A 15573-nucleotide genomic window follows, 5' to 3' on the forward strand; every position below is an offset into this window, starting at 1 on the left:
TGCAGCCAATAAACATGAAAAAAAGCTCCACATCACTGATCATTAGAGAAATGCAAGTCAAAACCAACCACAATGGGATACCATCTCACACCAGTTGGAATGGCGATTATGAAAAAGTCAAGGAGAAACAGATGGTGGTGAGGTTGCAGAGAAATAGAAACACTTTTACACTGTTGGTGGGAATGTAATTAGTTCAACCAGTGTGGAAGATGGTGTGGCGATTCCTCAAAGATCTGGAACCAGAAATACCATTTGGCCCAGCAGTCCCTGGGTATGTACCCAAAGGAATGTAAATGATTCTATTACAAAGATACATGTACCCGTATGTTTATTGGAGCACTAGTCATAGTAGCAAAGACATGGAATCAGCCCAAATGCCCATCAACGATAGACTGGATAAAGAAAATGTGGCACATATACACCATGGAATACTATGCAGCCATAAAAAGGAACAAAATCATGTCTTTGTCAGGGACATGGATGGAGCTGGAAGCCATTATCCTTAGCAAACTAACGCAGGAACAAAAAACCAGACACTGCATGTTCTCACTTATAAGTGGGAGCTGAACAAGGAGATCACGTGGACACAGGGAGGGGGACAACACACACTGGGGCCTGCTGGAGGAGGTGGGGTTGGGAAAGGGAGAGGATTAGGAAAAATAGCTGATGCATGCTGGGCTTAATACCTAGGTGATGGGTTGGTAGGTGCAGGAAACCACCACGGCACACGTTTACCTGTGTAAAAAACCTGCAGACCCTGCACATACACCCCAGAACTTAAAATAAGAATAAATTTTTAAAAAATTTCACAAATCTTGATAGAGAGTGAAAGGGAAAGGAAGGTATTTCCAGAGCCACAATTAAAATTTTTTTTACTGTTTTCACACTCAGTGAAAGCAATTCTAAATGATGAAACTTAGTTGGAAGATCACAGGATTCAAAATGTGTAATGTGATACCCTCGAGGGAGGAAAAATGGGAAAAACCACACACTAAAACACACACTTACACACACGTGCACATGCACCCTCAGAGACACACACGTGGGTGAGTACTCAGACTGGGAAAACCACACACCGAAACACACACACACACACGTGACCATGCGCCCTCACAGATACATCCATGGGTGAGTACTCAGAGTTCAGCTAATGTGTAATTAGGGCCCGTTTTCTCTACAGGGAGAGCAGAAATGAATCCTTATTCAAAAATATAGAATTGTTTGTGAAACTTGGCAATTGTGAATCGTGCTGAACTTAGGAGTGTGGACATCTCTTCTGTGTGTCAATATCATTTCCTCTGGGTTTGCTGGATTACACGGTGGTTGCACATTTAGTTTTTTGAGAAGCTTCCATACTGTTTTCTAAAATGGCTGTATTAATTTACACATCCACCAATGGTATGTAAAGATTTTCTTTTCTCCCCATGCTCAACAATCTGATCTTCTACCATTTTCATAACAGGCAATGTAATAGCTGTGAGGTGATATCTCACTGCAAAATTTCACTTTTTACACATGCATGTGTATACATATGTGTATATATATACATACACATGCATATATGTACATACGTATCTGTACATATGTGCATATGTACGTATGGATGTATCCATATGAATGCATACTTTTTCATATATAAATATACATATATACATATAAACTTCAACAAGCTATAACCTCACGTCTGTTAGGATGGTTACTATGAAAAAGAATAGGCCGGGCACGGTGTCTCACGCCTGTAATCTCAGCACTTTGGGAGGCTCAGACGGGTGGATCACCTGAGGTCAGGAGTTCAAGACCAGCCTAACCAACAAGGTGAAACTCTGTCTCTACTAAAAATACAAAAAAATTAGCCGGGCATAGTGGCAGGCGTCTGTAGTCACAGCTACTTGGGAGGCTGAGACAGGAGAATTGCTTGAACCCGGGAGGCGGAGGTTGCAGTGAGCCAAGATCACGCCACTGCACTCTAGCCTGGGTCACAGAGCATGGGTCTATCTAAAAAAAAAAAAAAAAAGCAGAGTAGCAAGTGTTGCCGAGAAAGTGGAAAAATGGAACCCTGCACTCTGCTAGTGGTAATGTAAATGAGTACAATGACCGCAAAAATACCATAGATGTTTTTCAGAAGTTAACAATCAGAACTGCCCTATGCTGCAACAATTTCACTGCCGGGTGCGTATCTAAAGGAAACGACATCAGTATGTTGAAGAGATGCCCGCCCTCCCATATTCATGACAGCTTTAGTCACCATAACCAAGACGTGGAACCCACCCAAGGGTCCACCAGCAGGCGAGTGGATACAGAAAAGGAAGTGCTCAGAGTATCCACAGCGAAAAACTACTCAGCTTTCTAGAAGAAGGAAATCGTTTCATTTGTGACATGGATGAGCCTCGAGGACATCACGCCAGGTGGAGTAAAGAAGACACAGGAATACCCCTGCTGCCTGATCTCCCTTACGTGTGGATTGCCCCAGTTCAGCTCATGGAAGTAGAGTTGAAGGTGGTTCCTGGGAGCTGAGGGGGCGGGGGTGGAATCAGAGAGCTGCATGGAAAGATACCGCGTTTCAGTTAGACAGGAGGAGTGAGTTTAGCAGATCTGTTGTACAATACGGTGACTACAGTTGCTCACAATGGATTGTATACGCGAACATTGGTAAGAAAGTAGATTTTAGGGCCGAGCGCTGTGGCTCACACCTATAATCCTAGCACTCTGGGAGGCCAAGGTGAGTGAATCACGAGGTCAGGAGTTCAAGACCAGCCTGACCAACATGGACAAACCCCGTCTCTACTAAAAATACAAAATTAGCCGGGTGTGATGGTGCATGCCTGTAATTCCAGCTACTCGGGGGGCTGGGGCAGGAGAATTGCTTGAACCTGGGAGGTGGAGGTTGCGGTGAGCTGAGATTGTGCCACTGCACTCCAGCCTGGGCAACAGGAGTGAAACTTCGTCTCAAATAAAAAAAAAAAGTAGATTTTAAATGTTCTCTTAACAAAAAGATAACTACGTGATATTACAGATATGTTAATTAACTTGACCTACTGATTTCACAGGGTATTCATATATACTAAAATATCATGTTGTACACCCTAAATATGTAGACTTTTAAATTGCCAAATAAAATAAAGTAAAACGTTAAAACAAAATAAAAATATTATTTTGAAATAAAAAAACTGTAGAGTTTAAAACGTGCCTTTTATAGAATGGAAAATTCCATTTTATATGTGATGACTTTTTTATTTTTTTAATTTTTTGAGACAGAGTCTGGCTCTATGGACCAGGCTGGAGTGCAGGGGTGGGATCTGAGCTCACTGCAACCTCCACCTCCTGGGATCAAATGATTCTCCTGCCTCTGCCTCCCCAGTAGCTGGGATTGCAGCGTTAGCCACCATGTCTGGCTAATTTTTGTATTTTTAGTAAGAGATGGGGTTTTACCATGTTGGCCAGGCTGGTCTTGAACTCCCGGCCTCAAGTAATCTGCCGCCTCTGCCTCCCTATGTGTTGAGATTTCAGGCGTGAGCCACCGCACCCAGGCACATTGCCTATTTTTCTATTCTCAAGAAACATTTGTGACGCTCTGGGTGTGTTTGTGCATTTCATTAGTGTGTCAATATTTGTAAAAAAATCACCAATGAAGCTTCGTGAACTGGAGTTTATACCATGGGAACATTTTTATTAGTCAGTATATTTCACACACACACACACACACATCTAAAATGAGTCAGATTCTCTGATCACTCTTACGTTCATTAAGTAAACTCCAGTTTTGAATATTTCATCTATTTAATCTGCATTTTCTAGTATATTGGCATAGGTTTGCACCCTGTTCTGTTGTTAGTTTTTGAAAATGTGTGTAGGGTCTGCCGGGCTGTCTGCTTCTTCGCGCCCACATGGAAATGCGTGCCTGCTCTTTCTTTTTCTTGCTCAATGTAGTTAGGATTTATGAGTGTAATTAATATTTTCAAGAATCAGCTTCACTGGCTTTGTGGAATTTTCACGTTTTGGTGTTTCCTCATGAGCAACTCTGCTTTTTCTTATTATTCCCTTTCTCACACCTTCATTTGGGATAATTTGTTATTCTTTTTCTAAATTCCTGATACGAAAGCCAACGTCGTTCATTTCCTAGTGTTTTGTTTTGTTTTGTTTTTTCTTTTCTACTTTTTTCATTTGTGGTTTGTAGTTTTTCCATTTCATTGTGTGGTGTGTAATATTTATATTGTGATTCAGTTTCAAGCACATTCTTACTTCTGATTTTAGTTTTCTCAGTTAACTCATTGATTATTGAGAAGTCTGTTGTTTAATTTAAAAATGTAGGGATATTAGTTATTTAGACTACAGAATCAAGCGATTCCCAAAGTTCCCAGAGGTCCAGGCTGACTGAGGTTCATTGCTGTCCACTGGGGGCAGCTCCCGTGCCTTCAGCAGTCCCGAGTCTCCTTCTGCTGAGTGTGGGGTCTGGGTCCCCTCCAGGTTAGTGGATGGCCAGAGTGGCGTAGACGCTGGGCTCAGCTGGAGGTTCCCCTTCCTGGGGTGGAGGAGGCTCAGTTGCCTCCCGTCTGAGGGTCAAGCTCTGCAGCTGGGCGTAGGTCACATCCTGGGGGTCTTCAGATGCAGCAGCCTGCAGTGGGGGAGAGTGAGAGGGAAGGAACGTGGTGGGGGTGGGGGAGGCCTGGGGGCCTGGAGAGGAAAGGACTCACCTCAGTGTCCATCTGCCTGTCCTCTTCCGCCTGTGTGTCCTTTGTGTCCAGGAATTCCTCGGACAGTGGGGAGGGAGGGGAGGTCATTTCTCTCCTAGGTCCGGAGTGTTTCACCTGGGCGTATGTCACTGCCTGGGGGTCTTCATCGTGTGGGCTCTGCTGGAGAAAGACACTGGTGGGGGGTGTCCTTGAGTCCCCCTGACCCCCTGGAGTCAATTTTCTTCACTGTTCCCAGGATGATTCGACTACATCCCTTTCCTGATGGAATCTCAGGGACGCCCTAAGGCCGTGGAGGGTCTGGCCGCTCCCTCCCTGTGGTTCTGGCCTCTCCTCCTCACTCTGACCTTGCCCATTTGGCTGCAGCCTCACACGGCCTTCCTGCAAGAGCTCGCTGCTGCCTCGGGGCCTTTGCACGGCTGTTTCTTCTGCCTGCAGGGGCTCGTCCATTAGAGGATCCTGTGGCCCCCTCCATCCAGGCTTCTCAGATGACAGCTGAGCAGACAGCCCTCCCCTTACATTCAGACTGGCCCCACTGCCCCACACTCTCTGCCCTTTCCCTGGTTTATGTTTCTTACAGCACGCTGCACTGCTGGACACTGCATTTATTTGCATTTTGTTTCCCACCATGAGGTGAGCTCCAGAGGCAGGGGTGGCTCTGCTCCCTGCTGTGTCTGCAGCTCCCACAGGGAGCCTGATCCACAGTGAGCTCCCTGGGAACACTCGCTGGATGAATGAATGAAGGGAGCCCAGGGGACCGGGGTGGTTCATCTATTCCTCATCCTCCTGAGGCCTGGGGAGCGCTCTAACCACCAGACGGCCAAACAGAGGAGGAGGAGCGGGAAGGGGACCCAGAAGGAGGCCCGTGAGGTCCCAGGACAGCAGGAGAGAGTGAGGTCACAGCAGGCGGGAGGCAGCGTGCTGGACAAGGAGGGGTCCACCCCTGACGATGCTGAGAGCCAGGGGAAGGAGGACGGAGAAGTCCTGCAGGATTAGATCTGGCACCAGGAGGCCTTTGGTGCCCGGGACAGGGGCGGGGTCTCACCCGACTGTCCAGCTCCACCCTGTCCTCAGGCTGTGTGTCCTTCACGGCAGCATCTGCTGGGGCAGAGCAAGGGGTTTGTCTCCTCGGAAGGTTCCCTGAGACCTCTCAGTCCTGCGGGCCCCTGCCCAGCTCCCACACGGGGCCACTGCGATGCAGGGAGGGGCTGCGATGTTCCCGAGGTCCCACAGTGTGGGGTGAGATCATCTCACCCTGAACCCCAGACCCTTTCCAGCCTGTGCCCCTTTCCCCATTGCTACGGAAACTTTGGGGCCCCCATCTCCTCCTGGCTGGTCGCCTCCCCCATCTCCTCCTGGCTGGTCGCCTCCCCCATCTCCTCCTGGCTGGTCGCCTCCCCCATCTCCTCCTGGCTGGTCGCCTCCCCCATCTCCTCCTGGCTGGTCGCCTCCCCCATCTCCTCCTGGCTGGTCGCCTCTTCCTGTCACTCACAGAGGTTTTCTTCCTGGGTGTCGGCAGCTGGGCTGGACCTGGGGGAGGAACGGGAGCTTTAGGGGCAGTGTACGGGGGCCCAGTGGGAGTCTGGGGTCTTCGGGCAGAATTACCTCCTCTGAAGGCCTCTGTCTCTGGGCTCTGGCTCCACAGCCCCTGCAGGATGTTGGAAATCAGCCTTTCTCTGGGCTGGGGGAAGAAGGACAGAGCCTCAGCCCTGGGAACATCGGAGCCCCCTGCCCCCCCCACACAGCTCGAAGGTAAGGAAGGAAACCGGAAAACACTCCTGCCTCCGTGTTCCAAACGCCCCATGAGATGGACAGAGCCCGAAGGACACTTTACATTTGTAGATGGGACTGACATTAAGTGCTTTCTCCATTCGCCTGGTGAGAAATGCTGGAACAGTTCCTCAAAGCTGCATTTGCCCAGTGGTTTGGATTCCCTTTGGCTGCACCCTGAGCCCACCCTCGGTCGGCCCATGGGGTGCCCCCTTCCCTACTCACCTGATGTCCAACGTTTGCCCTGACGTCGATGTCGGAGGACGAGGAAGAGGAGGAGGAGGAGGAAGAGCAGCAGGACGAAGGCCACCAAGACACCGGTCACAACCCCCAGGTGCCTTCCCAGACCTTGAGCATGATGACATCAGAAATGGGGGTGATGTCATTGACATGAGCTCCTACTGTGTGCTGGACATTCTGTTCACCACCTCCAACCCCCACAACAGTCGTACAGCACGGAATGAAAACACAACCCACCCACCTTACAGATGGAAAACTGAGGCTCAGAGAAGTGAATCGCCTGCCCCAGGACCCCCAGCCGGGAAGTGGCAGAGCTGGGAAGGGAACCTGGGAGTCTGACCCGCAGCCCTTGTTCCCTGCACCAGAGCTGAGCCCCAGAGATGCAGGGAAAGAGCCTGACCATCCTGAACCACAGCCCTGCTCCCCTCCCCTGCCCCAGGTCACCGTCACTGCTGCAGGTGGGACAGGACAGGCCCCTGTGGAATCGGGTCTGGGAGGCTTCCCTGGGAGGCCTCCTCTCCCAGGAGGTCACAGCTGGGAGTCAGAGCTGAAAGGAACGTTCCCACCCGCAGGCCTCTCTCCTTTACACCTGGAGAAACTGAGGCCCAGGCAGGGGAGGGGCCTGTCCACGTCACCATCTTCAGAGGAGCCTGAACCTAGGACAGAATCCACCCCTGCCTCCCCGGACCCCGCCCACCTTCCTCTCAGAGCCGTCACTCACCACTCTGGGGATCCGACCCCGTGGGGTTGAGGGACTGGTCCTCAGGGCCTGCTGGGTCAGGATGGGAAGGTGAGGGCTGGGGCTGCCCTGCCCCCCATGTCAGCCCGGCTGCTCCTCCCCCAGGCTGGGCCCCAACACGTCCCTCTGCCTTGACCCCGCCCCTCACCGGCCCAGCCCCAGAGCCCCTGGGAGCCTGTGGCCCCTCCTCTGGCTCTGCCCAGCTCCCAAGATGGAAGCCCGAGCTTGAGTCCCCGAGGGGAATGGGACTCTGGGAAATGTGGGGGAGGCCGTGCTCCCTCCGAGCCCAGAGGCCTCAGGGACTCACCAGGTGTGGGGGTGGGACCAGTGAGTGGGAGGCTGGGACTCCCAGAGGGTCCTGGGTAAACGAAAGAGACGAGGCTGAGGAGCGGGGCTTCCTTGAAGTTCCCACCTCAAACCAAATTTCTCTACATGGGCCCTGTGGCCTCCTCAGGCCCCTCCCTCCACCCACTTCTCCTCTTCATGATGCTGGCGGGCCGCTGAGTGTCGGCATGCCTGGGAGGGCCCTGTTGTCCTCCTTCCCTCTGAGGGTGAGTGCCCCTCTGGCTAAGCCCCGCTCAGATCCCTGCTCACTCCATCCCAGCTCAGAGCTCTCCTGGGGCAGGGCCTGAGCTGAGCCTTTGACTTCAGAGAGGACAGGGTCAGGGCCCCCACCTGAGACCACGAGCTCCAGGGGCTCACTGGGGTGAGTCAGCAGGTAGGGGTTGTAGCTGAATGAGGCGTAGCACCTGTAGGTCCCCGCGTGGGCTGAGGTCACAGGACCCATGGGGAATTCAGCCTGGTACTTATGAGACCGGTGCTTTGATTTCAGATGCAGGGGGGCATCAGCTGCTCCCTCCTTGGTCAGAAAGAAAGTGTCCATCCATCCCTGTGACTGACACAGCAGGGTCACGTTCTCTCCTGAGGCCACTGTGGGGCCCGGCTGCACTGAGAGGGAGGGTCTGGCATGGGTCTGTCCTGGAGAGAAGAAGGATGGGTGAGGGACTGCCCCACCTTGTTCTGAGCTGAGACCTCCCCAGGGCTCTCTCTGGGACCCTCAGTCTCTGTCTCTGTTTTCTCTGAGTCTCCCCCTCCCCACCCATCCCTGTCTCTGTCTGTCTCTCCCTCCCTTGGGACCCCCACCCCTCATCCCGGCCATCACCAGCTGGAGTTCCCCAGCAGGGCCTGAGCAGAGCCTGCGTCCCTGACTGAACCCACAGGGTTCCTCACCTGAGATCAAGATGTCCAGGGGGTCACTGGGGGCCGACCACTCGGAGGAGAGGTTGTGTGCACCGTAGCATCTGTACTGGCCCCCGTGGGAGTGGCTCACAGGGCCCAGGGTGAAGTTGGCCTGGGAGAGCCCAGCCTGGGGCTGCTGGCCAGGGCACTGGAGGAAGTCACGTCCCCGCTCCTTGTATAGAACAAATCTGTCATAGCCGGCATCAGAGCCACACTGGAGGATCAGCTTCTCCCCAGGGGCCACGATAGGACCCGGCTGCACTGACAGTGACGGCTTCTTAGAAACACCTGGGAAAAGGTGGTCACGGTTTCCAGGAGCGACCCTCAGGCTTCCCCACAAACCCTCCCTCTCCCCCTGGGCCTCACCACTGCTGATCTTCCTGTGTCTCTGGCCCCAGGAGCCCTGAGCCCTCTCGTCCCAACATCATCCCACCTGGCGCTGCCCTGAGACGCGGCTCCTCCCCACCTGCCTGGAGACTCAGGGAACTCCAGGCAATGCTGTGAATTTCTCACCTGAAACCAAGAGCTCCAGGAGATCACTGGGTAAAGACCACAAATAGGGAAAGCTTGAGTCATAACCATAGCACTGGTACGACCACCTGCGACTCGGGCTCACGGGGCCCACGGAGAAGACGGCCTGGGATGCCCCACGGGTACGGGGCTGGGAGTTCAGGCATTGTGGGTGTTCATCTTCTCCTTCCTTACACAGAACGAAGCCGTCAAATGCCACCCGTGAGACACACTGGAGGGTCACATTCCATCCTGAGGCCACCACAGGGCTGGGCAGGGCTGAGAGGGTGGGTTTGTTGTAGGCTCCTGGGAGAGAAGGAGGCACCGTGTTAAATGGAGCTCACACCTCCTACATCATCCCCAGGGCTGGGCTGTGAGAGTGAGACACCCCTGAGAGCTGACCCCCTTCCTGAGGACAGAGCCTGCGGCTGGGACCCCTGAGTGTCCTCTCACCTGTCACCACCAGCTCCAGGGGGTCGCTGTGCTCTGACCACCAACTGTGGCTGTAATACTGACAGCGATACCGCCCTGCGTCTTCCCAGGTGATGGATGGGATGGGGAACTGGCCCTTCCTTACAAGCTCTGGTCGTATCGATGTAATCCAGGATGCTGATTTTCTCTCCCTATATAGATGGTACCCCAGGGCTTCAAGGTTTCCCTGACACCTGAGGGTCACGGGACTCCCCTGGGTGATCACACGGTCTGGCTCAGCCCAGAGCATGGGCTTGGGGAGGATTCCTAAAAGGAAATCAGAGGTCGGATTCTAAGTCATTTCCCACCCAACAGATCTCAGCTGTTGGCTGCAGGACCCTCCAGACGCCCCCATCAGTCAGCCCAGATCTGCTAATCCCCGTCCCCAGCTGCACGGGGGTGGCCCCTTGTCCCCAGTGAGTAGGAGGGACCTGGGACAGCTGGGGACAGACTCACCTGCCTGCACGCGGGTCCTGGGGCCCAGACTCAGCCCTGGAAGAGAGTTCCCCGTGAGAGATTTGCCCCTGAAGCCTGAGCAGGTCCTCCCCTCCCTGGGATCTTTGTGAGCCCCTGGGGTCTCCTTATGCACCAGAGTTTGGCTGTGGGGTGAGGCCCCTCCTAGGTTAGAATCTCCCCTCCCTCTTCAAATCTCACCGAGACAGATCAGGAGCGTGAGGATGGGGGTCATGGCGTCTCCTCCCAACACCCTGCTGTGCGGATGGAGGAGCCCTCGGTGCTGGCAGGACAGAGACACACAGAGAGAAATAGCCTCCCCTCCTTCCCACCCTGTGCGAACGCTCGGAGGCTGGGTCCTTCTCCTGGGGTGTTGTCATCTGCAGCCACACAGGAAGCAGAACTGACCTCCCAGGATCCTGACTCTCATTCTCTTAGGGCTGAGGTTGGGGCAGGCACCGGGCCCTCTGCAGACATGTCAGACTGTAATGGGGTCTTTCCTGACCCCCAGCCACTGTCTGTCTGGTTCATCCTCGTCTCACTGAGAGCCGGGATGTAGCGGCAAATAGAACTGGTGCTTCCTGTGTCTGCCCTTCCAGATGAGGGTAGCGGAGGCTTCCCCTTCCTTCTCACAGCCTCCCCCAAGGTCTCCCTCCCTCCTTCAGCCCGTCCATCAGCACACGTTGTGTGGTCCTTACCATGGCAGTGGTCTCTCCAGCCCTGGAGATGCTTCAGGGAAGACACAGGTCCATGCTGCAGGCAGACTCAGATCAGGAGAGACGCATCTCACAACTGACTGTACCATCCAGGCTGAGCTGTGTGTGGCAGTGAGGACAGAAGAGAAATGCAGGGAAATAGGGGAAGAAAAGTTGACTTCTTTCTTGGCACTGGACTGTGGGTTTTCTTTCAATAGTTCCCTCTCAACTTCTCCTTTTTTTTTTTTTTTTTGCTACAGCGTACACCCCCTCCCCCCAGGAACAAACCTCTGAGTCTTTCCTGCCTCCTCGGTGCCCCTTGCGTCCTTGGCCGTCCCTCTGCACCTCAATTCCTGGTCAACATTTTGGGAACAATGGCTTATGTTCGCGCTTTGATTTGAGGAGTTGAGGAGGGAGTTGATACTTATTTGATGACTGGTTTTCATCCACTGCCTATGTGACCTTGGTCTGTAGTGTCCCATCTCTGAGCCTCAGCTTCTTCCTTTGCAGACTGTTGTCATGAATCCCACTCGTCACCGTGGTTGTGGGGTCAGTGGTGCCTGGGACATTGGGAGGGGCTCATTTGTGCTTGATTTCCAGACCAGGGTAAGACCTGAGGTGTTTGGGACATGAGAGGATCTTGGTGTTGGACTCCACAGTCTGTGAAGGTGATTGATGTGTCCACTTGAGATGTCACATCTGACCCTAATGGAGAAATGTACATCAGGCATTTCTGAAATACCCAGAGCATCAATGTCATGAGCAGAAAAAGATGTGTGGAAGCCCCGAGTGTAGAAGGATCCACAAGAAAGAACAGAGGCCAGAGGTGAGATGCCACAGGGTCCTGGGACCATCAAGGGCTCATTAGGGTGTAGGTTTCCGCCACTGAGTGGAGCGGGGAGAGGAACCTCGGGATCTGCAATGACAGAGAGGGGCTCAGGGCTCCAGACCAAGGTGGGAGGCTGCGTCTTCCAGCCACACCTGAGGCTCGAGTGGACCCCAAGCAGCCCAGAGGAGTTCCCTCAAAGGAGTGCACCAAACCGTCCAGTGATAGAGCTGCTGGGATTCCATAGAAAGAAGCACTAAACACCGGGGTGTTCATAGAGCATTTATTAGGGGGACTGCCATAGAGTGGGGCATCCTTGTCTCCTTGCCCAGTGTCTCCTTGTGGATCTCAAGGATGTGCTTCCACATAGCAGCATGTTCTTCAGATGGACAAGGAGACACTGGATGTTCTATCCAAAGCTTTAACCTAAAATAAAAATAAACACAATAATAAACCCCTAGAGAATATGATCTCTCAGTACAGTTGTTTCTTGGGATACACAGGCAGCTCGTTTCAGTGCCCTCTACACGTAACAAAACTTACTTGTACTCCAGCCCTGACATTGTCTCTGCTGGACCTGCATATAGGAAAAGCCCGCTGTTCATATACGCAAGTTTTGCTTCTCACAAATGCAATAGTTCTAATCCCCATTTATTTGAAAACAGTGTGGCCGGGCGCGGTGGCTCAAGCCTGTAATCCCAGCACTTTGGGAGGCCGAGACGGGCGGATCACGGGGTCAGGAGATCGAGACCATCCTGGCTAACACGGTGAAACCCCGTCTCTACTAAAAATACAAAAAAAAATAGCCGGGCGAGGTGGCGGGCCCCTGTAGTCCCAGCTACTGGGGAGGCTGAGGCAGGAGAATGGCGTAAACCCGGGAGGCGGAGCTTGCAGTGAGCCGAGATAGTGCCACTGCACTCCAGCCTGGGCGACAGAGTGAGACTCCGTCTCAAAAAAAAAAAAAAAAAAAAAAGAAAAGAAAACAGTGTGCACATAAGAGACCCCAGGAATTCAAGGTTGCATTGCTCCAGGGTTGCCTGGATTTTGAGTGTATTTGGGAATGAGAAGCACGGATTATAATCTGGAGTGCATGGCATGGCAAGCCACAGTGCATCCGGGGAGGGAATTGTGAAGTTGGGATATATGCTGGTTTTCACCTACGGTTCCTGGTTCATAACTCCCATAGCGCTTGTTACAGTCTTTCGTTAGAATGTTGGCTGTGTTGGGCTTAGGTGGCGCCTCTGACCTCCTTCTGCCCTTCCTTCACCTGCCCAAGGCACAACTCGAATGTTCCCTGCCTTTCTGATGGTGGCTCATAAGACCCTCCCAGAGGATGGTCTCACTCTGTTCCTTGTGGGAGGAAATGCTGACATCATGAAGCTGCCATAAAAGCCCAAGAGGACTGGGTTTCATGAGTTTCTGGATGGCTGAACACATGGAAGCTCCTGGAGGATGGCGCCCAGGGAGGGCATGGAAGCCCCGCGCCCCTTCCTGCGTGCCTCCTGCTATGTGTCTCTTCATCTGTGTCCTCTGCAGTGTGCTTTGTATTCAACCAGGAAATGTCAGTGTTTCTCTGAGTTCTGTGAGCTGCTACAGGAAATTAATCAAACCCAAAGTGGTGGTCATGGGATCCCCAACTTGAAGCCAGTCGATCAGAAGTTCTGGAGGTCTGCACTTGGGAATGGTGTGGGGGACAATCTTGGGGACTTAGCCTTTAATCTGTGAGATGTGGGACTGTCTCTGGGTAGACAGCGTCAGAGCTGACTTAGAGGACACCCAGCTGCTGTTCGCTACTGGGTCTGGGGAAAAAAAAATCCCACACATCTGGTCCTAGAAGTCTTCTTCTGTGTTGATGATTCCTGTGATGTGAGAGTAGAGGAAAAGCACTGTAGAGAGAGCTCTCTGTACATAGAGAGGTAGAGGAAGTTCTTATCAACAACGAGGGAGAGGCTGACAGAGCTGCCTAGAAACAGAGTTCCCTGGTTCCAGAGGTTCAAAGCCAGAGTTGCCGTCAGTCCTTTGGAGGAGATGCCGTTGCTGGGCAAGTGTTCTCTCGAGAGCATCTTATCTGAATTCCTGACGTCCTAAAGAATAGCTAGCGATAAACCTTATCAAAGCAGGAGGAGGGTGAAGGACGTGGAAGAGGGACAGAACTAACCTTACAGCTTTTGATTTATGATACTGGGATGACGTTTTCCTTATTTAGGTCTTTTGTTATTTCTTTGAGCAGTAGTTTTAAATTGTCAATGTGTATCTATTGCATCTCTTTGGTTAAATGTATTTCTCATTTTTTTTTGAGACAGAGTCTCACTCTATTGCCCAGGCTGGAGTGCCATGGCACGATCTCAGCTCACTGCAACCTTCGCCTCCTGGGTTGAAGCGATTCTGCTGCCTCAGACTCCTGAGTAGCTGGGTTTACAGGCGTGTGCCACCACCCCCAGCTACTTTTTGTATTTGGATAAATGTATTTCTATGAGTACTTTTCTTGTAGACACTGGTATAAATTGACTTGTTCCTCTAATATACATGTTGAAATGCTGAGCTCCATTAGCTATAAATGTGAACATAGTTGGAAATAGTCTTTGCAAATGCATTTAAGTCATGATCAAGAGATCATAATGAATTAGAATGGGTCCTAATTTGATCTGAGTGATATCATAATCTGAAGAAGAGAAGAGACACACAGAGAAGAATGGGTGTAAAGACAGAGGTACCCAGGTAGACGTAGGCTGAGAAGATGGAGGCAGAAATTGGCGCAACACTGCCCCAAGCCAAGGAGTGTCTGAACCAGCAGAAAGTAGGACAAGTCATTTAAGAATTCTTCCATCGGCCAGGTGCAGTGGTGTACACCTGTAATCCCAGCACTTTGGGAGGCCGAGGCGGGCGGATCACCTGAGGTCAGGAGTTCAAGACCAGCCCGACTAACATGGTGAGATTCCCATCTCTGCTAAAAATACAAAGATTAGCCGGGAATAATGGTGCACACCTGTAGTCCAATTACTCGAGAGGCAGAGGCAGGAGAATCGCTTGAACCTGGGAGGGGGGATGTTTCAGTGAGCCGAGATCGCGCCTTTGCTCTCCAGCCTGGGTGACAGCGAAACTCCATCTCAAAAACAAAACAAAACAAAACAAAAGAACAAAACATTCTTTCATTGAACCTGCACAATTATGTCAACATCTTTCTTATGTTGTACTTAGATTTTTAAGTGAGCCGTGTTATCTCTCACATCAGATATTAATATGTCTGTCTTTTGTGGATATACTAGGATAGCAGTGTCAGAGTTTCATTTGACCTGTGCCATAACACTGAAGCAGAAGTGATCATTGCCTCAGAAAGGACTGTAGGTATATGGGTGAGCTCTCAGTGGGATGTGCCACAGGTGCCTGGTGCTCCTTAGTGAAGACACCTGTGTCACTCACTTCCCAACCCTACATTCAGTGAGAACCTATTGGCACCTTGATTAGGGCTATGAAAAGAAATATTTATGTCACAGAAATTGGTAGATACCACCAATAATAGCATTTGAAAGACGTCTTTTTCAGAATCAGCATAGCTGTGGTGTCACTTGAAATGTGTGAGTGATGATTCCAAGAGGTGATATTTCAGGAAAAGTTGCACACAGAGCATCTGAGAAGGAGGGAAGGGCTCCAAGGGTGCAGAGAGGCTGTCAGGGTCTCAGGGTGGATTTATGTTTACCTGGTTGGAATTTGATCTGTCGTTGACTTAGTTGGTGGTTCAGGTTTGGATCTCTGAACTGAAGAGATGGCGACTCAGTAAGGGACATCAAGGAGTGTGACAATGAGGAATAAGGAAGACTGTGTTACATGCTGTGGACCAGAGCACGCAGGTGTGCGGAGGTGTGGACCCAACGCTGCCTTGTGGGATGGAGCCTCATGTCTGGGGATGGTATAAAAGGGGGATCCATTCGAGGAAAGTCAACA

At 51.7% G+C, this 15573-nt stretch overlaps 1 protein-coding gene across 1 annotated transcript in view; it reads right to left on the bottom strand.

The window, feature by feature from the left end:
- Positions 1 to 4064: 4064 nt before the first annotated feature.
- Positions 4065 to 15573, bottom strand: part of LOC105471152 (leukocyte immunoglobulin-like receptor subfamily B member 1) — a 35770-nt gene continuing 24261 nt past the window's right edge. Inside the window, exons 2-16 of the mRNA XM_071087811.1 lie at positions 10809 to 10925; positions 10312 to 10393; positions 10114 to 10149; positions 9640 to 9924; positions 9190 to 9492; positions 8668 to 8964; positions 8113 to 8415; positions 7745 to 7795; positions 7420 to 7470; positions 6684 to 6806; positions 6294 to 6369; positions 6181 to 6218; positions 5734 to 5786; positions 4692 to 4850; positions 4065 to 4612 (exon numbers count right to left, since the gene is read on the bottom strand). Of these exons, the coding sequence (XP_070943912.1) occupies positions 4466 to 4612; positions 4692 to 4850; positions 5734 to 5786; positions 6181 to 6218; positions 6294 to 6369; positions 6684 to 6806; positions 7420 to 7470; positions 7745 to 7795; positions 8113 to 8415; positions 8668 to 8964; positions 9190 to 9492; positions 9640 to 9924; positions 10114 to 10149; positions 10312 to 10393; positions 10809 to 10811 (2007 nt within the window). The 5' untranslated portion in view covers positions 10812 to 10925 and the 3' untranslated portion in view covers positions 4065 to 4465. The remainder of the gene's footprint in view (positions 4613 to 4691; positions 4851 to 5733; positions 5787 to 6180; positions 6219 to 6293; positions 6370 to 6683; positions 6807 to 7419; positions 7471 to 7744; positions 7796 to 8112; positions 8416 to 8667; positions 8965 to 9189; positions 9493 to 9639; positions 9925 to 10113; positions 10150 to 10311; positions 10394 to 10808; positions 10926 to 15573) is intronic.

The sequence above is a fragment of the Macaca nemestrina genome, chromosome 20 (assembly GCF_043159975.1).
Source record: "Macaca nemestrina isolate mMacNem1 chromosome 20, mMacNem.hap1, whole genome shotgun sequence".
NCBI lineage: Eukaryota > Metazoa > Chordata > Mammalia > Primates > Cercopithecidae > Macaca > Macaca nemestrina.